The sequence below is a fragment of the Melanerpes formicivorus genome, unplaced genomic scaffold (genome assembly GCF_026170545.1).
Source record: "Melanerpes formicivorus ecotype bairdi unplaced genomic scaffold, bMelFor1.0.p_v2 SCAF_2, whole genome shotgun sequence".
Classification (NCBI taxonomy): Eukaryota; Metazoa; Chordata; class Aves; order Piciformes; family Picidae; genus Melanerpes; species Melanerpes formicivorus.
Window position 1 is genome coordinate 26473659 of NW_027142354.1, and position 26930 is coordinate 26500588.

General features: G+C 41.5%; 1 protein-coding gene across 1 annotated transcript in view; it reads right to left on the reverse strand.

Annotated features, from left to right (window-relative positions):
- Nucleotides 1-9264: 9264 nt before the first annotated feature.
- The window catches only part of GALNT2 (polypeptide N-acetylgalactosaminyltransferase 2), a 102509-nt gene continuing 84843 nt past the window's right edge, over nucleotides 9265-26930 (reverse strand). The window contains exons 11-16 of the mRNA XM_068154081.1: nucleotides 23607-23733; nucleotides 19467-19559; nucleotides 19192-19275; nucleotides 17263-17389; nucleotides 12829-12948; nucleotides 9265-11604 (exon numbers count right to left, since the gene is read on the reverse strand). Coding sequence (XP_068010182.1) covers nucleotides 11449-11604; nucleotides 12829-12948; nucleotides 17263-17389; nucleotides 19192-19275; nucleotides 19467-19559; nucleotides 23607-23733 — 707 coding nt within the window. The 3' untranslated portion in view covers nucleotides 9265-11448. The remainder of the gene's footprint in view (nucleotides 11605-12828; nucleotides 12949-17262; nucleotides 17390-19191; nucleotides 19276-19466; nucleotides 19560-23606; nucleotides 23734-26930) is intronic.

The window sequence follows — 26930 nt, forward strand, 5'->3', positions numbered from 1 at the left end:
CTCATGCCTTTGTATCAGGTTTAACTACCAGTTACGCCATCACAGCCAGACCTTACTCTTCTATGTGCTTACTCTGCCTCTTGTCTCCTTAGTTTTATGGCTGCTGGTCCTGACCAGCTCTGCTTTCATGCTGAAGAAAAGGGAGGGAGGGAGGGAGGCAGGCAGGCAGGAAAGAAGGAAGGCAGGAAAGAAGGAAGGCAGGAGCGAGGGAAGGGGAAGAAGGATTTCCTCTTGCTGCTGCTTTTCAAGTCACAAGGAGTTATTTATAACATGGTTAGGTTCATTATTGTGAGACAGCAGTGCCCTTTCCCAGCTGACAGAGCCTCCCTAGCAATGACAGCCTCACAGCAGCCTGCAGGATTTTATTGCCTGAGGCTTAACCCAGTTTCTCATGTGGTTAATGAGACTTGCTGTTGCTGCTGTTCATCAGGACCCTATGCAAACGTTGAAGCACCCACGAGCACATGAGCAGCTCTTATCTTTTCAGGACAGGCTGACTTAAAAATGGGTGATTTCAAAGTCATCTTCATTTAAAACAAATCATAATATGTGATCCAGATCATAGGGGATTCACAATCAGGTTCAAAAGTTGCCCTTCCCTCCTGTTGGTACCCCAAGGCACTGAAGGGATTTATGTGCTGCTTTCCCTCCCCTTCCTATCAGTTAGATGTCTCAGGATGTCTTCACCCTCAGCAGGCACCCAGGGGCATCCTCTCAGTTTGGAGCAACTCAAGTGAGGCAGCAGTAATGGGGCCAGTGTCACACGTGCCAGGCCCTTGCCGCAGGGGTGTACATCAGCACAGTATAACCGAAGGGCCCAGCTCTGCTCTGCCCAGCTTTCCTTTCAGTGACCTGCAAGTGCTTGCTTCAGCACACTCCTAATGGATGTGTCTCTGGCCAAACAGCCCATGAGTGTCCCAAAGAAGGGGCAAGAACAAGAACAGCAGTTTTCTAAGTTTCTGAGCTCCTCAAAACAGTGAGGAAAAGACAGAGGAGCATTTTAGGAAAAAGTGATCAAGGATCTCTATCGTGGGACATTTTGGACCTTTGGCACCTTCACATGGGCCTTGAGTTTCACAGGATGATCCCTGGGTGGCCAATGAGCCTTGAGAGTGGAACTATGGCCAAAGGGTATTGCTGCCAGTTTTGTAGCACTGCTTGTTAAAAGATGCAGGACTTGTTTGGCATGGGTGACAATGGTCAATTAAAACAACAGCAGCAAACTAAGGAGAGGGCTGTGCATATGACAGTGTTCATCATTTGAATCAGATAGAGCTTGTGCTTATTATATATGTCAGACCAAAGTCACTTTACCTTTCCACCTCCTCGGGGCTAAATTTAAGAGCTGTTCTTCACAGCCCATAATAATAAAAAACAAAACAAGCAAACAAACAAAAAACACAAAAACCAAACAAACCACCAACACAAAACCCCTAAAACCCACAAACACATCAAACTGGAACAAGGGAACCAGCAGGAAACTTGTCTTGCTGCCATCTCTGCCTTAGAGAAAACTTGTGCTCCAGGGCACCCAGTCAAAGAAAACAGAGCTGCCAGGCATTTCAGATGCTCTGTCTGTAAGGAGAAAAATTAGGAGATGGCAGAATCAAACTTTCAGAAGCTCTGATAAAAGGAAGGGTATTTGAGGAATGAAACTTAATTAGCAGACAAAATGGCTGGGAGTCAAAATTAGGCATTCAGTCTGGAACCACTCACTAAAACAAGCTGATGTTGGAATAGCAGACAAGATCATTAGATCAGCTGAAGAATATTTCCTACTTCTCAAATTCATTGCTTTCCCAAGATGCTGAACAGCCTAAATTTAATTTTAAAAATCTGTCCTAAACACTTCTGAAAATTGTATCCAGTCATTTACATCCGAGCTGAGTGCTCTTGTCAGAGGTCACATTCAAAGAGAAACTGAGGAGCTGCACAGATATCCCTGTCAAAGATGTTACAGCTCATACTGTAGAGTACAGAACAGCATCAAGTTACTGGCTCTGAAATATACCCTAAGCTGCAGCTCTGCAGCTGCTTCTCTACACTCTCTCACTTTGCACCTCTTTCTCTTCCACTTTTCTTCATCTTTTCTACCTAGACATTAAGATAACAGTGTATTTTCTTTTGTGCTCCTGCTAGGACAGGAGCCCTGACCTAAAGATGCTGCCATCTCTCAAATAACTCATTCAGCATCAATGTTTCCATATAATCCTGAAGCAGGCTGACCGAGAGCCTAACACAAAACACAGACATCATGCAACATGGAGCACTTTCTTTCACAAGCTTGCCTACTACAAAGTCTTATGTCCTTTTTAAGTAGGGAACTCCCTACCTGTGGTGGGTTGAAATTACCCTCCAATTATTTTGGAAAAAATAACCCCCAAATAAAACTGCCAGATCAGATCAAGAGGAAGCAATCAAAACTCTATTTACAAGCAAACCTGAAGTCTAGAAATATGAAATGCAATGAATATGTACATGATATACACCCTTTACAAGTATTTACAATTTATTAACAACACAAGTACCCCCCAGGACAAAGCCAGGGGGTTACCAATAGCTTCCCCCTCTCTGCTTCCTTCCCCCCACCTTGTGCAATGGAAAAGAGGGAGAGAAGAGCAGAGAGTAGCTTGTTAGTACACAACAAAGAAATGCAGCCCAGCTCAGCAAGCCAGCAGAATCGCCAGCTAGTACCTGCTAGGGCGAAGAAGCCAAGAAAGAGAAAGAGGTAGTTTATACAACTAACTTCATGTTAGTAATTAGACTTTATCATTATTTTACATTTTACATCCAATGGTAATTTATTTACATTCTACAACTTTCTACTCATCTGTGGAAAATTTCCTAGGCATCAGCCTAAAACTGCCACACTACCAAACATAAAACAGATGTTGAAACCAAGACCTTGGTGCAACTTAAGACCTTTTTCTCTCGCTTGCTCCCCTCTTCCTTGTCTGCAGGCACTGCTGGCTGGAGACTCAACTACTAGCAAAAAGGCTGTTTTAGCAGAAGCAATAACAACCAAAAGATATCTCAGCTGGGAAGCAAAATAGAACACCCATCAGCCCAAGCTCTCTCATGAAAGCAAGGGATTTGATTTTACAGTGTAGTTAAGTCAAGCTTGAAGGGCTTTCAGATACTGAAAATAACAGCACTTCTTGCATGGTGTTTGAGGAAGGGGCTTTTTTTCCAGCTTCCTTACACCCCAAGCTAGCTCACCACTGTGATGAAGAGGTTATTAATGTATGAATATTGAAATGTTTTATCAATATTAAAAATTATTAATAACCAATTAATCACGATTTAATATACATATTCTAGTGCACGATTGTGAGATATATGCCAAAACTGGTTTCGTATATACAATTTGAACCCAGTTAGAACATTTACAGAATTAATTTTGATTAAAGAACAAAGAGTGCAGTTCCGCAGCTTGTCCAACAGATGGCGACTCAACAAGATGCTTGCGGTTGCTTTAACTCTATGCAGGGAAGAGTTACAATGTGGGAGAGGCTTGAACTAGAAATATCACTCGGCTAGGCGCAGGAGACTTTAAACTGAATGTTACTGAGTGCAAAGCATGTGCAAAATACACTGTGTCTTTTGTTTGTAGAGTGGCTAGTTGCTAGGCTACACTAGCTGGCTGCTGCCTGTCCGGGGCTGGTCTCTTGCGGGGGTGGGGGGTCCCGGGGCTGAGGCTGTGGCTGCTTCCCTCCGGTCGGTTGCGGTGAGGGCAGCCTTCTCCTCCCGCGGCTGCAGAGGCGGGGGGATAGCGCAGACTTCTTCCGGCCGGCAGGATTCCTTTCTGGAAAGGGTTTGAACGGCTCCCTCGGAGCGGCGACGGGCAGTCCCACAGCTTGGGGTTACGAGGCAGTCCCTTGTACAGGACACTCACTGGTAGTCGGGACCCTGAATCACGGGCACGGGCGGTGCTTTCAATTTCCCTGGCACATACAGGGCTGCAGAGCGGCCACAGGCGGCTCCTCTTCTCTAGCGACAGCCGGGTCAGGCAGGATGCGGCTGGGCACTGTTCCTGCTTTCACAAGCTGGCACACACGGTTGTGGCTCGCCGTCTACTGTTTTAAGGCTGTAGCAGCTGTTTGGACTGCCGAAATCTGGGCTAGTCCACCCCGTCTGGGATAAAGGCTTTTCCCTCGGGGGTCCAGTCCGCTTTAAGACAGGGCAGGCTCTCTTCCGATCCAGTGAGACTGGCAGATACAATGCTGTAGCTTTCTGGAGCTTCCAGCGACACTCCCTCCTTTGCAGATTTCTGGGTAAACTGAGGCTCGGCGGCCCCGTCCCGGGTTGGTGGTTGCCCTCCATACTGCAGAGGCCATTAGTATGCTTGCACGTGGAGGGAGGCAGCTTACTACCAATAGCTATGGAGCGTGGTAGCAAAGAAAGAGTGAGTTGTTTACAACTTGGGGTAACACTTGAACATTTCTCAAGGCTGGATTTGGCCAATGGGCAATCATGTCAACAACCAGCTTCAGCCCCTAGAAAGTGTGAGGCCAGTAGCATGAGCATCCCATGCAGTGGGTGTATGTTGTTATTTACCCCTTAGAAGGCAAGTGGGGTTGTTTGCACCATTTGGATGGCACCCTGGTCTTTGTTCCCTTCAGCTCTGGGCTGACTACCCACTCTGGAAAGGAGGGTGGAAGGGGAAACGTGGCCCAACATGCTGGGGACAAGTTTTACAGTAATGAGGGCATAATTCTGGGCATATGGTGCCTTCACCACAACCATGAGGCATTCCTCATGCCTTTAACAGCTGCTAGATCACAGATCAGCACAAGACACAGAGAATTACGCTCAAAGTGTCACAGTAATGAGCAGCAGGGAGTAATGCCTTAAAGATGCTGGGACTCGCTGTTTTATAGGATGGGCAAGTTGCTTTAATGTTTCACTGGCACTGGGGAGTATGTGTGAGGGAAGTTCAGCATCTTTCCTTCTCTCCTGCTTCTGGTTATAAAACCCTGCCACTGCAGCTGTCTTGGCCTTCAAAAGTCAAACTCAACTCTCCAAGATGGAAAGTTAAAAAAAATAAGTTTAATCTTGCCCTACTGCTTCATTCACATGATGTCTCATGGAATGGGAACTGATGCTAGCACAAGGGAGGAGAGGCATGGTTAGCATCCCTCTCCCCCCTTGAGAACCACAAGTAGGCCAGACCAGTAAATGTGGAGCTGCCATCTAGGAATCCACTTCAAAATCAGCCTACTGGACAGGAATAAAGGTGCCACAAAGTTAAGAGAACAGCATTTTGCAGAAGTGGTGCTCACCGCTCAACCACAGCACGACAGGCTCCCGGTAGTCATTTTCTAACCCTCTTTTAACGACAATGCCCAGATTACTAAAGATGAGGTTTAATTAATACAGGTGTAGCAGAACACACAGTTATTTACTACTTCTAGATCCTTTTAAAAATAATTTTTAAAATCCCAACCATACAAAAAACCCAAACAACATACCCCTCCCCCCCAAAACCCCAAACCAAACTAAACCAACCAAACACCCCAAACCCTGCTCCCCCACAACAAACCACCCCCCAAAACACCCAACAAAACCCCCAAACCAAAACACCACCAAAAAAATCCTTGGATTAATACCATCTGCTGGGTAGAAACAGGGACTTGAAATTAAATGGGTCCCACTTCTCACATACAGAGCAACAACATGCTGCTGTGATGCAAGAAACCAAATCAAAAGGGTATTTTGCACTCATTCAGACAAGCTCTTGGAGGGCTGTACAGAGAGAACAGCTGTGGACTGACTTTATTCCCAGTTTTTAAGCTTGATTACTAGCAGATCTTAAAATAGCCACTAGATGTTAAGCTGTAAATAAAATGTGCAGTCTAACAAAAGATGCAACACTGACATTTTTGCTCAGGCTGTAATCAGGGCTTATTATCCTAGACTTTTTTTTCTGGTGCTTTCCGTTCACTTGAAATTGTTCTGCACAGGAACAAGCCTCTGGCTAGAGCAGTTTATACGAAGAAACTGCTCTGAAATTGTTCATTGTATTCCAGGCTGAATGACAGCACAGGTGATGCAAGCATGTAACTCAGGATCTCATCAATTTTGTAGAGTATCTGCATTTAATACATGTAAGGCAAAGCAGAAGTTGGTACTTCAGTACAAAAATATAACATTTAAAAAGAGCTAAGCTTACAGCAGGAACACCTGTGAGAGACCAGTGATTTATCTTGAAACAATGTGTGACAGACTTGATCTGAATAGACAGGGCTATGGCTTTTATGGACCTTAATAGCTCTGGAGGAGAGCTGCTTGTCTGACAGAACGGCTTAACAATGAAGAGAGGTAATTTCTGTGAAGGCAAGAACTCCTCTTTCCTTACTTTAAACCCACAGCGTCACAGAAAGGCTAATGGCAGACTTTGCACTATGAGACCTTGTGAGAACCAAGGGTGGCGAGACCTTTCTTTTGCTTCTTAACTTCTCTCTGTTTTCCTCTCATTTTTCTTCCCATTTTCCCCCTGCTCTGGTTCATTACCAAGAGTTCTCACTGGCTCTAACAAACCCAACCCAGCTGTTTGCTTTAATTCACTGCAAGGGAATTTTTGAATCTTAGCAAGACCTCCCCTGCTGCCCAGGGTTGGCTGTGGATACCGGGACATGACAAGACCCCATCTGGGAACTGGACAATGCTCTGTAGGATCCATTTAAAACAAGACAACAGGCAGATTACAGCCTTTAATCTCCCCCAGTATTCAGCTTCCACAGACATCTTTGAAATTCTGGATTTAAAATATGTTTTTGTTAACCTACAAAGAGGAAAGATTAAAGGTTCCCTTACAAAAGAAGTATAAATAAATCTGGTTTTAGGCACAGTGACAGGCAGAATAAATCCTATAGAAACTGGCTAAAAAGCATGGCCTTAAGTTCCAGATGATGAATTACACTGAATGGGAAACTTTTTCATGCATATGCTTGGGTATAAGGCAATGGAAACAACAGAGTTCTCATCAAAAGTAAAGCAAAATTTGCTGGACTGTTCATTCACTCCTGATACTTAAGCTAAGAAGTCTACTGAGATCTGTATGCACAGAAAATGTGTAGGACCTTAGGGAGAAATACAAGAGAGACACACCTCTGCAGTTAACACTGGTTTAGATTAAAAGCTTTTACTGCCAGAAACCTGTTGTAGTTACCTTTAGTGTTAGCTGTCTGCTCCCAGGTGTCAAAGGGCATTTAAGATGGAGAGTACTCATCTGTGTTCTCAGATCTAGTCAGCAAATGCAAGATTGTTTCTTGTGCTTACTGCAGTTTGACCGGACCTTTTTTATTTTTTTTCCAACCATAAATATTAAAGGACTGTTTGCTTGATGTAGACTTCTTGACAGGTGCCAACTAGTCACTGACTTCTGGCACACAGGGAGAGTAACCCTGCACCCATGAGCTCTCCTTTCTTACCGTGTGAAAGGTAAAAATCTTGTCAGTGCAATGAAAAGAGTAGCCATGCTTAAATCTTTCCTATGCATGCTTCTACAAGTCATGCTGGCTGATCACATCACAGTATCACAGTATCACCAAGGTTGGCAGAGACCTCAAAGATCATCAAGTCCAACCTGTCACCACAGACCTCATGACTAGACCATGGCACCAAGTGCCATGTCCAATCCCCTCTCAAAGACCTCCAGGGATGGTGACTCCACCACCTCCCTGGGCAGCCCATTCCAATGACGAATGACTCTCTCTGTGGGACTAGCTAAGTTTCTTAGACAAGGAACAAAGATACAGGAGAGGTAGAGAGGTTGTGGCAAGAATATGCTCCAAGAGCAGACTTGAGGTGTCTCTGAAGCTGGACAAAACTTCACAGATGAGATTTTTTTAACCTCATCTTCCATGTTTGGCTTGCAGCCCACCTCTGACAAGGTGGTGCCGTAGTCAAGCACCATGCTGTGGCGCAGCCCCACTTACAGCAGTATGAGAATCTCACAACTTTCACAGCTATCCATCACCCACTGTGCAAGACCTCTCACCCCAGCTGTGCTCATGCAAGTGCATTAGCACACTCTCTACACCAGTGAATTGTCTGACTTACAAAATACCTTTCTAAAAATTAAAGGTTTTCTTATTTGTTGTGGTTTAAATGTGGCATTTAAATATGTGGCATTTAAGATCTAGCTTCAAGTGCACCACAGACATCTGAACTACTACCCTGCACAATACAGAGCAGAAAGGCAACACAAGCAGATGAGGACAGGCAGCCTGACAAACTGTGGGAGCTGCTGCTGCAGTCACCCTGCAGGCCACAGGAGCCTCTCATGCTTCACATGATGGCTTCTGGCATCAGAGACAGACAGTGGAAGATTCAAGATCAGGCCTAATGGGGCAGCACAGGGAGTGCCTTAACAGGGCACTTTCAGGTGATTAGTCAGCATTAACTCATTCCTAAATGTAAAGCAGCTTCTAAAATAAGACAGCTTCCTCAAATTTGTCATATTAATAGAAACAGATTCTCTTTTCACAAAAGCAGATACACACCCATGGATACACACTTCTGGAGAGGAATTTTATGAAATAACCAAGCAAAGAGAAACACTTGAAAACTGTTTCAACCTACAAGCTGAAAGCAGAATTCTTGGTTTTACTCAGTTGTATTAACCACCACACATTTATCTATAAAGCATTCTTCTTTATTTAAGTTAAAACATTTTTTTCCAAGGATGGTTTCCATCTATAAAATGAACATAGTACAAGCTCTGTACAGCAGACTTTTCAAACCAACTGACAAAACAGTTTCCAAACTATGTCTGGAAATCTGCAAAACAAACAATAACACCATTCTTGCTCTGAAGACAGTAAGAAAACTTCTCTGGAGACTCTGCTGCAATTTGCTTTAAGGGCTCTTAATTTATCTTTCAGCTGGGTGAAGTTATTCATTAAAAACCCCTAAAATCACAGTAAGTAACTTTGGCACACCGTCATGTAAACATAACAAAAGGATACCACTTCTCAACTGTTCTTTAAAAAAACCCCAATGTACAGCTCCTATGTTGAAACTTCTATGCACAGCATCCAAAGGGGAATGGTGAAAATATTCCTATTTTATATGACAGCAGTTGACACAAAAGACTTAAGAGATGGAATATGGAAGTTTTTTAGTATCAATTCTGATGAGAGATAAGAAGTAGGCCGATACTCACTCAGAACTGCAACTGCTGATTGCAGCCTGTACTACCCTTACTATAACAAGTTGCAAATGGAAATACCTCCATGGCAGAAGCTGAGTGATTAGGTCTTTCCTTTTGAATGATGCTTTTCAAATCCTCAAACAGTTGACTTGCTGCTGAGCCCATACTGCAGCATTTATTTTTCCAGAATATCAAGAAATCTACTGTGTTTAGGAATCACACTCGTAAGTTCTCAGCTAGTTTAAAAGGCTACAGATAGGGAAAGACTAAAAGGTGAAGAGTAGTTTGTTGACTCTGTGGCCTCTAGAACAGAGAAGTTTTAGAGGAAGTGGATTGTGCAGAAGAGAGGGGGGGGAAAAAAGCCCAACTATCATTTATTAACAAAAAAAGTCAGTTGATGAATAGGAGAAACAGGATTTAATGCCCCCTTTGAAAATGTATGCAGGTACTTGAAAGTCGTAGCTTCAGATACATGAGCACATTGACTGGCACAGTTAAAGCCATTTTGCCCAGAAGAGTACCACCTCTGCATCTAACATACAGATGCAGCTGAAAGAAAACTTCAGAAGAAAAAAAAAAGAGAAGCAAAAAAACCCAACCCCCAAAAAACCCCAATCCAACCCAACCCACAAACCCAGGAGCAAAGGAGAGGGGAACTGTACCAGCATACCACAGTGCAGCAGAAGTTTTTAATTTCCTTATGATTAACCCTTAGATTTTTCTGAAATCCAGCATCTTACCAAAACCACTTCCTGGCCCATGTCTTCACCAATTTTTGTCAGTGCTGTCTTGCTTATTAGCACTTATTTGCCTTTCCTTTCAAAAGCTCATTGAAGCATTTGTTCTCAATAAAAAATTATGTAGTCTTGGCAAACATAAGAAAGGACAGGTCAAAGTTTAGGTTAGCTCTGACAGTATTATTTGAATATAAAAATAACATCAGCTGGACTTAAGCTGCCAAACGCATGGGTTCTGTGGTTCAAACCACGCAGGTCTGCTGGTATCCAGGCTGGTTCCCAGAGCCAAGCCTGAATCCGTTCAAAAGCTCCATTTGAAGAAACAAAATGGAATACTTCCCAATAGCAGGTCTATAAATTTAGCAAGTGCAGTTGAGAGGTACTACAGAGCTGCTCATCCTTGCAAATTACAACTCAGATCTTGTGCTCCCAACAGTGATACTACCACTCTGTCTTACTTCTACAACTGAAAGTGGGAGTTGGAAACACTTTTTTCCTCATTAAGGCCCAGAATAAAACAGTGCTGATCCCACACAGCTGTACCAAAGATCTGCACTGTCTATAAAATATTGTAACAAAGGAAGAAGAATGTTAAAGACAAAGTACCAGAGAAATCATCAACCCAAGTATCCAGTACAAGTTTAACAATATCCAGAGCACGTGTAATGAATTCCCAAGTTGGAATAAAAAAATCTGAGCAACCACCTGTGCAGATGCATTGGCTTATTCTGCTGTTTTCTTTCTCCTCCTGAGTTTCATGATCTCCAGGGAGGGCAAAGTGTGAAGAAGTAGATCCAGTTGGCAAAAGCAAAAGCATCCAGTGTTAGCATGGACATCATACCCAGCAGCACAAAATCCACACCTTCATAAAATTTCACTCTCCTAGCATTTCTAACCAATTTCTGGTTATGCATTTGTCAAATCACTTCCTGGATGATTACAGGATGATGAAAATGGATATAAATCATTGGGAGCTGACGATATACACATTTTTATATATTTATATTTAGAGTCCATCATAGAAAAGTTCATATTCAAATTACCAAGTACACACAGGAGGAAAAAAAACCAAAGCAACCAAACAACCAAAAAACCAACCCAACTTGAAAATGACACTTCTGTTTCTGGAAACAACAAACCATGATTTCTAAGCAAATGGAGTTTTCATATGACCTGCTCCTAGTAGTTTTTCCCCACCCTCCCTCCCACACCCTGTTCCCCACAGGTGTTTCTTCAGATCCATTTTAAATCATACATCAGTTGTTCCTAGAGTTTGTTATCTGCTGTGCAAGTACATAAGCGAAGACAGTATGGAACCGTTGACGCCTTCACACTAAGAAGGAATTGTGCTGCAGCCATGTTCAGTGACACCTTTGCAGTGCTCCAAGTCCCCTGGATCCCTGGTGTCTGCTCCAGCACTCTCCTACTTTCAGATAAAGGTGGAATACTGAGGTATATAAGTTCCGTGGAAAGTTTTAAGAAATACATCAGTAATTCAATCAAAACTTTGCCCAACGTCTCTGAATCAAAAGAGCTTCATCCATGTAAGTCCTTCTACTGCTGCAGGTTCAGTGTGAATTTCCACTGTTGTGACAAAGAAGGACCGCAGATCTCAACGGTGAGACCACCGTTTTTGGCATTTCGGCTGTCTAGGCAGAGGTTGCTGCCCACGTGCCTCAGTTTAGAGTTGCTTTCAATCTGTTCCCATTTCTGGAAGAGAAAAGACAATTGTCAATTGGAAAAGCAGGAAAAGGACGAGTTTTATATCCTGTCTTCTGAAGTCTTCATAAGCTTCCCTGGCACCTGCTTGGGAAAGGCATGAAAACTGCAGTAATAAAGCTCAGTTTAGGTGATCCTTGAATAAGGGTGTATAAGTTATGGCCAGCACTGCCAAAACAACTGCTCATTCAGCACACTGTGATAGACAAGGAACATGCTAAATCGTTTTATTCTACTTCAGCACTTCTCAAATATGATGTCACACCATGCTACTAGAGTGAAACATTCAGTCAAGAGCAAAAGCAAAAATCACAAATCCCATCCACCTTACACTACAATTCTGCACACAGAAGCAAGAAGCACAATCTCCAAAGACAACTTTACAGAAGTTCAGAAGTCTGTCAGGTAACTTTTTACTCTCCAGAAGAAAACCAGTCAATCTGTGCTGTCAAACCTCTTTTCCCAATGTAATGCCAGGGATAGAATAAATCCCAAACAGGATGTTAATTTTGTTGTTGTATTTCTAACATATCGTGCCTTGGCAAGAATATTCTTTGTTCATCAAGAATAGCATTTCAGTAATCTGTCTGCAAAAACTGATATACAGAAGCAAGGAAGCTGGCAGATGATCAGAACTGATGACTTGGCAGACAGAAATGAGTTGTTATAGGACCAGATCAAAAAGATGGTACGGCTGAAAATGGGATTCTCCTCAGGCTTGGGAAATGATGAATTCACCAAGCTGTATTAACGACAACGAATCAAAGGAGACTAGTACTGTTATAAACAGGTCACAGCTGAAAAGAAGAAAGGAAAGCCAAGCCACACTGTTCTGAGACACAGACTACATCATCTTCAAACTTCACTGAATATGACCTTTCAAAAATGCATTGTGGAATACATATTCTGCACCAGAAAGCAGGCATGGCAGCTAAAGAATGTTACACATCAGTGCGGTTGTGTGAAACCTTTATATAAGGTCACTGCTGGGATAAAACCTCTGTTTATAAAAGATTGTCACTGGCCTGTGAAAAGAAAAGCTCAGTAAACAAGCTTACTCCTGCTGCTTTGCCCAGCTGTCACATTCTACCTTTCCACACACAAACAACAGTGACTCAGTGAGGAGCAGTGCGGACAGCAGTGTGCGTGCTTGCATCCTCACTCGCAACCCTGGCTTTCCCCACTGTTTGCAGAGTACATTCATGCCATACTAACCTGTCTGCTGTCGTTTTCCCTACAGCCCTGAAGTTTTATTAGTGAACCAGGTGCTCTGTCCACAACAGTAAGGCACAAATCCATGTGTTTCACCGACTTGTCCTTCGTCAAGGCCCATTCCTAGAAAAAGGAAGGAAAACAGTGTACAAAATAGTGTATACTAAAATACACACAAGGTGCACATGCCACCCTCAAATATACAGCAGAGGGCAAAATCCCGTAAATAACTCGGTATGAGCATTAGAACAGTTCACTGCTTACAATAGAGGAGAGGAAAAAAGGTCCTTTTTAATTCCAATTTAAGCAGTACTGACAAGCCAGCTCAGGGCTGGCTGTTTGCTCCCTCTACTGGCTTCACACAAGTAACGCAGGCAGTCACAGGTGCTCAGGTCTAAACTGTCTGTCCAAGTACTTGTCCACCTGTATTTTTATCTCTCTCTCTCTTCCCCTGCACGTATTACATTCCCCCTAAAAACCTAGTCTGCAGCATCACTGCCCACCCTACCCAGGAGTAAACGAAGCATACGTACCACGGTGAGGAAACAGCAGCTCTTAATATAATAGAGACCACCAGAAAGCAACCAATATACAAAAGGGACAAACTCAAGGGTACAGAGAGAATGCTGCTTCCTATCCATGGCATGACTTACAACAGAAGTTCCCTTAAACGCATTTAGATATGCAACTCTTAAACAGAGAGCAAAGAAATGCTGTTCTCTGGGTACTGCTGCCCAGCTTGTTGGATCTCAGCATCCCTTTATGAACTGCCTGGTCCTGCACTGACATTTGAACTCCCTCCATGCCTCTCTCCTCCAAGTTTGGAATCCAGGATCCAGACTGAACTTCATTTGTCTAATTATCCTTTGATGCAGGAAGCTGATCTTCGGCTAAATCCTTGGTAATGATCCAAATCATGCTTGCCCCAACTTAAATGGCATGATTAGCTTTTCTCCACAAACTAAAGAGGATTCGGAGTTGTATAATACAAATGCCTAGACACAGGGCCAAGCCTGGCTACATTGAAACATATTTTGCCAGCAGTCAGTGTTTTGAAAAACTAAATGACTAATCCCATCCCTCCCCACCCCCCTTTCATTTTCTGATACCATAACTGAATCTTTGGGTTGCATAATCACTTTTAAATTCAGCAGATTTAACAAGAATTAAAGTCCTTTGAGAACAGATGTTCAGGAAACAACCAAAACTTCTGACCTGTGTGGCAAGTAATGGCCACTATACAGGTAGTGAGCCACTGGATGGGTACCATATTATGCAAGCACTAGAATAATGACAGCTATGCAAAAACAAAGCCAAGGCAGGGGAACTCTGATTAAATTTATTTGCCTCCCAAACTCTTCAGATGAAAACTTTTCCTTTCCCTTTCAATCTGTTAACCTTGGACAACAGCAACATGGCATGCCTTCTCAGCTCTGTCCAGTTCATGAGGTGTCAGCAAGACTCATTAATAGCCATTTTTAACAATTTAAGGAATCAGGTTCTATTCAAAGCTTACACAGGAATCTCAAGTACCCCTAAAACAGATGGACTTCTTATCAGAGCCATACTGAATAATGACAGTTGAAAGTAGTCAAAGAAACAGTTTTGAAAATATTGCTTTATACATCCTCACCTTTCCATCAAAAGGCTGCAAGAGCCCCAGACATTGGAAATGATGTGAGAAAAGAACACATTTAAAAGTGGAAGGTACTGCTTCACAAAAGCTCCGAGCTCTGCTGCTGGAGCACCTGTGCGAAGGCCCTTCATGGTACAAATGGAAACAAGATTAAGCAAGTTCCACTACACCAGAAGAGACAAAAAGTAGCAAGTATTGTATCTGCTCAGGACGCAGGATGGAGAGAGGATAGTTCTACATAAAAATTTGAAAACCAGGACACCTGAAAAAAAATCTACATCATAAATATAAATTTAGTAGAACATCAGTAACCTGAAATCTTCCCCTTGCATCCAGCTACATTTGGCTTTACCTTTAGCTCCTTACCATAACTCTAAATGTTGTACATTATTGTCAAATACATCACAGGTTCATCAGCCCTCCAGAGATCACAGAATCACAGGTTAGGGGCTGGAAGGGACCTCAAAAGATCATCTAGTCCAACCCCCGTGTCAGAGCAGGATCACCTATACCAGGTCGTACACAGGAACACATCCAGGCAGGTTTTGACTATCTCCAGAGAGGGAGAATCCACAACCCCCCTGGGCAGCCTGTTCCAGTGTTCTGTCACCCTCGTGTTTCCATGGAACTTCCCATGCCTCAGGCTCCACCGACTGACCCTTGTTCTGTCATTGGGCACTACCCAGAAGAGCCTAGCTCCATCCTCTCGGCACTCACCATCTATGTATTTATAAACATGGATGAGGTCGCCCCATAGTTTCCTCCAAGCTGAAGAGCCCCAGCTCCCTCATTCTCTCCTCATAGGGAAGACCTTCCACTGCCTGAATCATTGTTGTGGCTCTGCACCGGACTCTTTCAAGAGTTCTCTGTCCTTCCTGATCTGAGTAGCACAGAACTGGACACAATTCCAGATGTGGCCTCATCAGGGCAAAGTAGAAGGGAAGGAGACCCTCTCTTGACCTACTAACCACACCCCTTTTAGTACACCCCAGAATGACAATGACCACCTTGGCCACAAGAGCACACTGCCGGCTCATGGTCAACCTCTCATCCACTGGGAGTAAATGCACACCTATCTTTTTAATAACCAAATTCTACCAGCCCAGGGGGTAGTTGGGTGCATTTTTACTTAAATTCTGCATTTTAAGTGTGTTGAGCATAAGACAGAGTACACTCTTCAAATTATAGCAGGTGGTATCCCCCCTGCTCAAACCCTCTTGCTGAGAGCAGGTGCAGAACACAGTACAGATTAAAAGACTGTGGTTTGTTTCTTATTCCTCTTCTCCCATACTGTTCATTCCCTCCCATCCAATACAAATTCTGCTTGGACAGTAAGCCTGATTTTGACCCATTCTGCCTCTTAATCTGTCTGAACATCCTCCCACAGGGACCTGTTCAGAGCTGATTTGTATATTGCGCTCTCAAAGTCAGCCTCATAGAAGAAACCATGCAGAAGAGGGTCAGACTCAGGGGAGTGGATCCAGAAAGAGGAAGACGAATTTGTGTATATACAGATAACACACATCATCACCAGAAGCTTCCCAGGTTTGTGCCCCAAGGCAATTCTGACATGTCCACCTCTTCTCCTGATACACACTGTGGTGTTTTGAAAACATGAATGCACTTTTATAAAGGTAATAGGAAAAGCACACCCCCCGCCCCAGATACATTCTCTTTAGGCTGAATGTTAGCAAGTTCTTCATAGAAAGAGAGATTGGCCACTGGAATGGGCTGCCCAGGGAGGTGGTGGAGTCACCATCCCTGGAGGTGTTTAAGAAGAGACTGGATGGGGCACTTGGTGCCACGGCTTAGTTGATTAGATGATGTTGGGTGATAGGTTGAACCTGATGATCTCAAAGGTCTTTTCCAACCTGGTTAATTCTATTCTATTAGGTCACTTATTTCTAGGAAAAGAGGCACCTCTCAGATTTATGATGCCAATCCCCTCAAACCAACCCAGCACACCTTCTAGGAAATAACTTCTCTATTTTAGGCTTTGTGTGATTTTGGTGTTTTCCCCTTCTAATTTAAATTAGAGTGAGCAAAATTCTTATTCAACAGTACACTTCTAATTGGCCAGCCTTCTACTTTAAAAGATGTACTTTAAGTATTAATCTTACAATCTGATTTAGAGTCAGCTTGAGTCTGAAAAGAACTTAGTGACAAAGCAGCACAAGACAGTGAGAGCATATGCGTGTGTTTCACAAATGATAACCCAGTCACAGCTGCACAAATAGATTCTTTGAAATAATTAATGCTTAATTTGACACATTTGCACATTAGGAATAGGATTAGAAAGGATTTGTTGAAACACTCCTTTTACAGTGAGTGAATGAGATATGCCATTGAGGCCCCTCTGTTTTCTAGAGGAGCCAAAGAGGGATTTAAGGCAGATTTTTTCTATACCACACTACATAAAATTCAAAATGACTAATGGAGCATCACAGTAACGCTTCCTCTGGAGAAGGAAGTTACTGGCTTCTAGTTTATAGGCAAATATTAATAGAGACAAGTGAAAGGGATAATCTGATGCACACTGAATGCATCTCTGTGCTCAGATTCTAATCCTGAGAATGCAAAATTGTATTTGAGAGAAATTATTTAGCCAATCTGTTATAACAGCTGATATGCTGATTTGGGTTCCTCTTCCTATCAACACTACAAAGCACCTGCTTGAGTTAAACAGCTTCACTTTTTTCTTTAAAAAGAAAACAAAACCCACCAGAGACCAAAATACAACCAACCCCTGCAAAACAATCACACATTATGTAAAAAAGTAATAGTACTAATGGCATACAGACCTGGTTTCCCCCTGCATTATGACATTCATAAACTCCAACAACACCATCTGCAAAATGGCCCAATGTGTCAAGGCAATTGGTACCCTGCTGCAAAGCCCCAAAAGCTATATCTTGATGATCAGGTACCCTAAAACAGAATCAGAAATATCTGCTTAATTCAGTTTGTTATTTATTTATTTATCTCCTTGCCTTTACTCAGAACACTTTTAAGAAAACAGGTTAAAGATGGGTGATGACTGCCATCAAAAAAATCTCAGTCATCTTTCGAGGAGGGAAGGCAATTATCTGATCAGGAACCGATCAAACACGAGTAAATTTGGAAGCTTGGGACAGAATACAGAAAGACTTGTACCAAAGAATGAGGACAAACATACAAACTCAGCATAAAAAACACAAATTAAAGATGACTTAACATCATCTCTCGAAGTCACTGAAGCTTAATGCTATCATCAGTTAAGGTTCTCAGGCCCTCTTTTTTTTTCCAGCCAAACTACCCTGCGGCAGAAATATGACATTCAACATTTTCCCTGTTTCTATTGAAGTGTTAGAAAAGGAGTTAGGAATTTAAAAAAACACAACCAACACCCATCAATCTTTTGTTGATCCCAGTTTTCTAATGGTTGTGCACAAAGCACACCCACAGTATGGAAATACCTAGGCAAAACCCCTCAGCCAGCTACCATTGTGGAGCAGAGTCCCTGTGTTACTGTCAAATAGTAAAGCAAGAAGGACACATTGCCTCCTTTGATACTTCAGTCTATAAGAGCATAATAATTCAACCCAGGTGATTGAGCATGTGAAAGATTACACAGAGCAAGACAACATTGCACTGAATGTTTATAGTAGCACATTTTCCAGGAAAGCTTGCAAGACAATTTTTCTGTCAAATTAAATAGATATCCTCCAGCACTTTTAAGAGAAAATAAAGAATAACTTACATCCTCAGTATTATCATGGTTTCTGAGACTCTTTGGTCTGTGAGGCTCTGCACATGTTTCACTAGGGATGTAATGGCTGGCTGCTTTTGCATCCCAAGCCTTTATGACACTAGCCGTTACCTGATACTACAGACATGAAGTGCCCCCAGGAAGGGAAAAACCCCCAAGTATTCTTATAAGGCACACACAAGATCTTACCATTAAATTGCCGTTAGGTTGACAGCAGACAAACCTAGTTTAGAGACTCTGACGTATTTATTAATGGGTTACTGAACAACACCCTTTATACCCTTTCAAAAAGTGTTCCTCTCTGAGGATTTTTTTCACTAGTCTGGAAGCATTCATATTGCAGAAACTGATAGTAATGCTACCTCTCATTTCCCTCTTCTCACCCTCCCCAAAAGTTAGTGATTATCCAGTGACAAAACAAGAGACAGGAAGAAGGCTCAGCAGCTGAAGAGTCTCAGGCACCTACTTTATCAAACATACAAGGCCCTCGTCTGCTGACTCCCACTACTTATAATGCACCAAGATTCTGTCTCCTGGCTCAACTATGCACATGCTTAGGCACAGGCAAAACCTTAAGGGACAGAAGGATGCAGAACAGTGCACTTTTGAACAACTTGTGTAGGACACAAACTTCGGGCTCAGGCAAGCTGAGTCCTTTTTACACTGTTCTCTAAAATACCTGCTACTGCAGCTGTAGTTGCAGTAAGTAGAAAAAGAAGCTTGATAGGGGAAAAAAAGGCTCTGTAAGGAATGGAACTTCAAAGAACCAAAACAAACCAAACAAAGTCACACACAAAAAAACCCAAACCAAACAGACCCACCACAAACAAAAAACAACAACAAAACCAAACCAAGTAACTCTGCATGAGACATTGCTTGCACAAAGACATGTTTTACATCTAAGGAAGGAGAAAGAAAAACTGGTGATTTCTGGAGAGAGAAAAAAGCACTCCATATTATCTCTGATTGAGCCAAAACTCACCGTAACTCAGGATAAACATTTTCAAGATACCACTTGAACGGTTTGCAGCTGAGTCTCCTTCTGAGTTCCAATCGGCTTTGAATACTAGAGAGGGAGAAAGGGAGCAGTTTTCAAAGTCAGGCTGCTGTCTTCACATAGTGTAAGGAATACAGAGAAAACTCAAGAGCAGAAGAACTGTAGAACTAAAAGAGGCAACTCATAAGAGCTAGCACTGTTTCCACCTCAGAAGGTGGTGAAGAATAAATGAATATTTCAAAGCAGCATTTGTGACTTACTTGCCATAAGGTACATTCCTGGCTGAAGGCACTGCTGCATAATAGAAATTTTTATACTCATCCATCCAGACTTCTGCTGCCCTGCGTGTATTTCTAGGGACAATCATAAGAAACGCAGTGGTTATATTTTATCTAGCTGCAATTAAACCATGTCACTCATCGCTTTTAACCCTTCCTAGTGCTACATAGGCAGGTGCCTCAAAAGCCAGACAGAAGATTCCCCGTTAAAGACCCAAGGAATAAAAAACCATTAGAGAGTAACATAACTGAAATCAATGCATTTAGAATGAAATTTATGTCTTTCCTACACTCATCAATGCTTCAGGTTTTCAGCCAGAATCCTTTGTGTCCTGCCACAGGTCATCTTGCATTGACAGGAGGGTTAGACTCGATCTCCAGAGGTCCCTCGTAACCCCTACCATATTGATTCTTTTTACAAACTTCCTAGAAGTTGTTAGATTGTTGTTTGGTTGGGGGTTTGCGTTTTTGTTGTTTGTTGGGGTTTTCCCCCTCTTTTTATAATAGTAACAGAAGCCAAATTCCATGAGTGTTCACCTGGATAAGTGTACTAATTGGAAACAAGCATCTCAACAATCTGCAATATTAAATAAAGCATTTTACCTTTCTGAAAACATAAATGATAACATAAGGAAGATATTTTCAGCCTTCATCCCCTTCCTACCAGCAGAGCACTCAAAGTTCCAAAAAGACATAAGCTGCCGTGACATTTAAGGCTATGAACCAAGAAAGTCTGCTGTAGCTGAGGTAACAGAGGAGAACCACTAATTAGAAAATTTTTTCAATGCTGTAAAATTTGAGAGAGATTAATTATTGCAATAAATGTGAACAACACTAACCTAAAGTCTTTCCTTCTGATCAAACTCATCCGTAACTAAAATTCCTGTATTTATGTCACTAGTGTCTTGAAATCTCTTTTTGAATTGCAAGAATCACAGAATCAGTCAGGATTGGAAGGGATCACAAGGATCATCTAGTTCCAACCCCCTGCCATGCGCAGGGACACCTCACACTAGATAAGGCTGGCCAGGGCCTCATCCAGCCTGGTCTTACAACACCTCCAGGGATGGGGCCTCAACCACCTCTGGTAATGCCTTTTTGGATCTGCTGGCTTCCATGTAAAACACATTTACTTCTGTGGTTTGCAATTTTATTCTAAGAAAATTAAGCCTTATTTCAATTGCAACTGCCATGCTATGAAGCTTAGTTCACATTTGGTAGTAAATTCATCTAAAGCAACTAGAGTAAATTCAGTCTGCCAGTAACAACTTCAATAGATGCAAACAGTCAAGGTAAAGCAAATTCTTGCAGGCTGCTGAGGAAAACAAGGCAGGTCTCCATCTTTCTTTGTTTATGGAGTGGTTTTTCCTTGCAAAGATTCTTTTTTTTTGGTCAACAAAATCCCATTCAATCCAGATTAGAGACCTATTCCAGTTTATCTTCACTCAAGTATCTCTGCGTGTCAGGCAGCTACTCAGCACCTGCCCACTCTTTCTTGCTCAGTAACCAGCTTGGCTGCCCACAGGTCAAATACATTTTGCTGGTGGAAGAACTATTTTGTTTGCCAAGGTTTAATGACTCCAAAGGCACTTTCAAAGCTATAATGCATGCCTGCATCACATGTTTCTCCCTACTCAGGGCCAAATAGTTCAGGTTTAGTGGGACAAATACAGAAACTGAGTAGATGCTAAGAACTGTCCAAAATAGCAAGACCCCAGAAGAAGATAGGTGCTGAGGAACGCAGCATAGGGTGCACAATGCATTTAATGCTGAGCCACAGTCTATGAAACCTAGCACTGAGTGATCAGAGCTTTGTATGGAGTAGACTGGGGTCTGCAATGTTTATTACTTTGAAGTAGCGTATGAAGGTGGCCATATTGATCTAACAAATGCTGCCAGACACAAACTGTATCTGCCTACACCACACAGCCAGGACATGGTCTCCCATTCTCATGAAACAGGACTCAGTCTCTCATCCAGAATCACCAACTTGTTATGGCTGCCAAAAGGCAGCATACTGACTAGTCAGCTAAAACCAGGATGCTTACCCAGAGCTTTCCTGATCATAGTCAAGGGACAGAGGATGGTATAAGCTAACAAGTCCTAACCACAAGATAAACACAGATTCCACACACCAAGTTTCTTGGCACCATGATCCAACATGTATCTGATAACACCTGTCTGATGAGAGTATCCCACTATCCTAGGTTTCTCATTCTTTCCTTGTTAAAATTTGAAGACATTTTGTTATATTACTCTGTACCTAAGAAAACTGTGAAGGACACCTTCAAATATACAGTAAATTGCCAGTTCCACTTTTAAGTGGTATGCAAGTTTTCTAGGTCAATTCAAAATGAATTCCCATGAAACAGATTTTTTTTTTTTTATAGCATTTCCAAACTTGAGAGAGCTAGGACAGCTAAGGATGCAGGTGATAAACCACTTGCAGAAAAACTTAGATGTCTACAGGGAAGCAAGCACCCATGACACTAGTTTGCAAGCTTAAGCTGTCCTTGCTATTCAAGTACAGATGGGATCTCCTTTCAAAATAATTCTGAACAGAAATCACTGGAAAACACAAAGTGACTTAAAAAAACCCCTGCCATGGTAATCGTCAGTACATGAGTGACAAAATCACGATGATGGTTTGACTTCACAATAAAATCCAAAAGCTCTAATCCCACTGCAAATGCAAAATCTTCAGCTGATGCACTTCCCATGTCACTGTATCCCTGCATGCATACAGCCACAGCTTGAGCTCTGTTTAGGCAGCTGTTTACATCAAATGAGAGCCAGCATCTCAGCAACAACCAAAAGATGGAAAAGCTGCAGAAGAGTTGGGAAACTGCACAATTTTATTTTTATTAACCATGCTCTTTGTTATGACATTGTATTTTTAAAGGCTTCTGAGAACTGAAAGTTGCATCCTAAGCCTACCTACTGATGAACACTATAAGTATTGGAATAGAGATGTGATGTATTAAAAAAGGATATTTCATTGCTAGCATTTGTTTTCCTAGAAGTACTGTTATTAATTTTCCACTGTAGCATAAAATAAAGATCTCAAAGAACAGAGGACCAGCAAAATCCCTACTATAAATACTGAATAGAACAGGACAGTAACTTTATTTCAGCAGACTTAAATTCACTAGAGTCATCTTGGTGGTATAACAAGAATGGAAGAGAAGAATTACACTCTAAGGAGGTGTCTCAGTAAGATAAAACACACATCCAACTACATTGGTGGCTTAGAATATTTGAAGAATTTAAGGACACCTGCACTCTATGTGTTGCTTCATGTTAAGTAGCTCTTAACCCATAGAACCTTTAACTGAGACATGTACTACTTTAGCTCCCTGAGCATCAAGTTCAATTATCTAAACCAGAACCTACACAGATTCTTCTGTTGCAACTGATAAAGAGTCATGATCAAAACGTCCACCACAGACTTGTGCCATACCTTTAACCACATTACTTAAACACTATGGACACAAACCAGAACTGCTTTTCTTATTCTATAGAAGAGCGTTTCAGCTACTGCTGTACATTGTATCAACAGTAAAATTAATCTAAGCTCTTAATGCTGCCATATTCTTAGGTCTATAGAAAAACCATTTTTAAAGATAGAACAGCAAAGGCAAATATGATCTAGAACCAAGCTGCCCACAGGCTGGCACAAATGCCAGAATCAGGCTACGTAATCGTTGGCTTATCACATTGAACAAAGCATATTTATAACTTAGTGCATTCTGGCTCTTAACTGAATGATAAAACTGTTTCTGTAAAATGAAGATTTATGAGATGGTTCTGAAAATAAAGCTTTCCTTAAAACCAAATAAACACAAAGTTCTCAAAAGTGGCAGGATGCCAAGTTAAGCATTTCCTTCTTTATCCAGATTCTGAGGCTGTGCCTACTAAAAGTTCCCTATTTTCAACTCAGGTTCTTCTTTCAGCCAGTGTATTTGCCTAAAAGTCATGAATTTCCTTTTAATTAATTTTTTTCCATGCTAGATAATATTATAAATATTTCTGAGGAAAAGATCCTTGAAATGAAGTTACTGCCACCTGCTGATTGTCTGAAGAATTCCCAAACATTGCCGTGCAGCTGAAGACTTAAGTTACCTTGCAAACACAGTACCACTGCCACCGGGAAATGTGTAAGGATGCTGCTTGCGGAATACGTGACCCACTCTGCTGCAAGGGATGATTTCCAGGCTCCCACCACATTGCCAAACTCTGAATGAGATCTCTGAAACAAAAACATGAGTCAAAGACCAGTACCACAAAATACTGTAATTTTGGAGTATGCTCTTTACAGAAGGCTTTCAGTGATTATTGCTGAGAAGATAACGAGACTGTTATATGAAAAATTTTAGGATAAGGAAAACGACATATCTAAGCATTTGCTGTCCTCTCAACTTGGGAGAAATAGGTCTTCTATCTGAGGTTACCAGCAGTCCCCAAGATCATAAACCACACTGCTATTTTATACAGCAAATTAAGTCTGTATGTACTATTAGCGTGCTTTAGGTAAAGAGCAGGCAACAGTGGATACAGATAAATTAATAATCTAGCCTGCAATAAAGATGGCATAGCACAGTGGGGAAAAAAAAAAATTAAAAAATCAAGGCATGATAAAACAATCAATAGGTTTGAGTTGCTAACAGATTATAGCAGGTAACCAAACGCTGCCCAACACTGGAAGGAGTTCTATCAAGATAAAACAATCAATAGGTTTGAGTTGCTAACAGATTATAGCAGGTAACCAAACGCTGCCCAACACTGGAAGGAGTTCTATCAAGATAAAACAATCAATAGGTTTGAGTTGCTAACAGATTATAGCAGGTAACCAAACGCTGCCCAACACTGGAAGGAGTTCTATCAAGTCAGTCTTGATTTGAAGACAGACTTAATAAAGATGAAACTTCTGTAAAGTGAAGGTTATGGACAGTAGACTTCTTAGCCAATCTTTTGAGCTGACCCAAGTTGTGAGGACAAGATCTAGTAACATGTATACATTTGTCTCAGCTTAGACCCTTGATAGATGAAGTGACCTAGTGCTGATAGAGAACTTTTCCTCATTCATTCCAAATAAACACAGTAATAAGGGTGCTTCCAGTAGCACTATTTCAGTTTTGATGAGTCTCCCTTTTATCCAGCAGGTGCTCCAGTTACTGGGTGCTATCCTTAGTTTAAGTCTCTCCTTTATCATTCAGTATCTTTCCACAGATTTAAACAAAAAACCCCAAATAACAACACTAAGCAGCTCTAATTCAAAGGCAGTGTCTAGCTTTTATGACTGACACAGTGTCATTCCTTTCCCCATAAACTTTCCTTCCATGTACACAATATATGTCACAAGAATTTGTTAAAAAAGGGAAAACAAAACCAACACAACCAAACCCAACCCCAAAGCAACAATAAAAGAGCCCCAGCCTGTCAAACAAATTGCAGGGGGGGTGGGAATAGTTAAAAGCAAACAAACCAACCACAAAAAACACCACCACAAAAACCAAGAATAAGCCCCCAAGTTTAGAGAACATGTCTTCTTGATGGTCTGTCCAAAGGGGGGGAAAAAAGAGCCTGAGTGGTCAAAGCTTTTACAAGGACCATTTCCTGTTTGTTTTGTTCCTGTCATAAATGTAGTTGCATTGCAGCCAATGAGGAATGTTCATGAATCCTAGACAGTCAACCCAGTCCAGTCTATAAATCAATCATCCTCCAAAATATTAATGGCAATACTATCTTTGCCAGCAACTTGGTCTTGATTTTCCAGTTGAATTAACGTGGGACAATAGGCAAAAGCAATTTTTAAAACAACTGAACATTATGTTTTCTCCATACAATTTTCACATCACTGTCTTATACCTCCTATTTCTAGCATAGAATGTAGAAATAAAAAGACAATCTCTATAAATGACTGGTTACTGCTTCTATTAAACAAGCCAGTAATAAATGCACTTCTGTTTCTACCAGAACAAATTACACAGAGAAGACTTCAGCCTTTCCCATGTCTATCTCAAATTTGGTGATATACTGCTGAAATTGTGAAAGCAGAAGAGTAATAGTTTTATTCTACCACTGTGAAGCATTATGTCATTTTGCTAGAAAGTCCACACAGTTGCATGTCCAGCACAGAGGGATGCTACACTCAGTGAGGACAGCCTAGTGAAAGAAGACAGGGAGATAGGATCAAAGATGAAGGCTTTTGCACTAGACAAGAAAGTGCAGACTAAACCAGTAAGATACTTTAAGTCATGCTAGATTTCTGAAACTATTAGGAAATGCACACCTCTGAAATGAGGTAAAGTAAGACTCTGACTAAAAAAAGTAGAGGTCAATGTCGTGTGGCTAAAGTTCTTCCATATTTAAATGATTTACCTGGAGGTTTAATCCAAAATGCCACTCATCTACTGAATGTATGCAGGCAGTGCAAAAGTACTTTTATTTTAGAAGCAATTTAGAAATAACTTGTGTCAACTTTTTTCATTATTCATAGCTTCCCCTACTGTATACATGAGTCTTATTCATTCTCCCTCCATAAATTCCCAGAAAAGTAAACCTACATATATACTTCCTGGAACCTTAAATTCTGAAGAATCTGGGGGAGTGGGGGGGGAATGAAAAGAAAAATAAAAAATATATATATATATATATGCAAAATGGCTGTAGGAAGACAGCAAAGGACTAGTAAACACAGACAAGAATTCTTACTTCCAACAAGATGGCTTCTGAAGCCTGCATGGATTTTTTTAAAAATGGATGTAAAGCAACTAAAACTTTAAAACACCTCAAACTCCTTGAAGCCCTTTTTTTTGCTGTACTCAAGCAGTGCCAGAAAAAAAGCTGCTCTTGTAACAATTTCAGCAGAGCGTGTTTTTTCCTTGAAAAGTCATAAAGAGCACAAACATTCTTCAGTCATGTGAGATTGTTACACCTCTCAATAACAGATTTTCACTTTTTATTGTATCTGTATTAGTACAGAAGACAGGGAATGCCTTACTCTCTCCCTAGTTTTAGCAAAACTATGAAGAAAACTCTAGGTTTTCAAATTAGATGCAAAACTTCTACAGGTCCAATCCTCCTATGCTTATCATACAGCACTGTAAAGATTCTCTGAATTAAGGTTTACAAATTCAAGACAAGACAGAACAGAGCTGGATCATTGTTTTGTACAGCAAGCATGTGATATCAGTCACATTTACCACTGCATCTCCACAGTAAGAGCTACCTCTTAGCTAATTTAGGTAAAACTCTGCAGGACGACCTTGACATCTGTAAAGCTGGGACACTTACTATTGTGAACAAAATCTCATGTAACAGCTGCTTTGTACATGCTTGAGGGAAAAATGCTACATCTTATAAAGTACAGTGTATAGAATTATTTTTCAAGTCCATATAGCAAGTCATTTGCATGTAACATCCAGCTGCTGATCCAGAGAGACT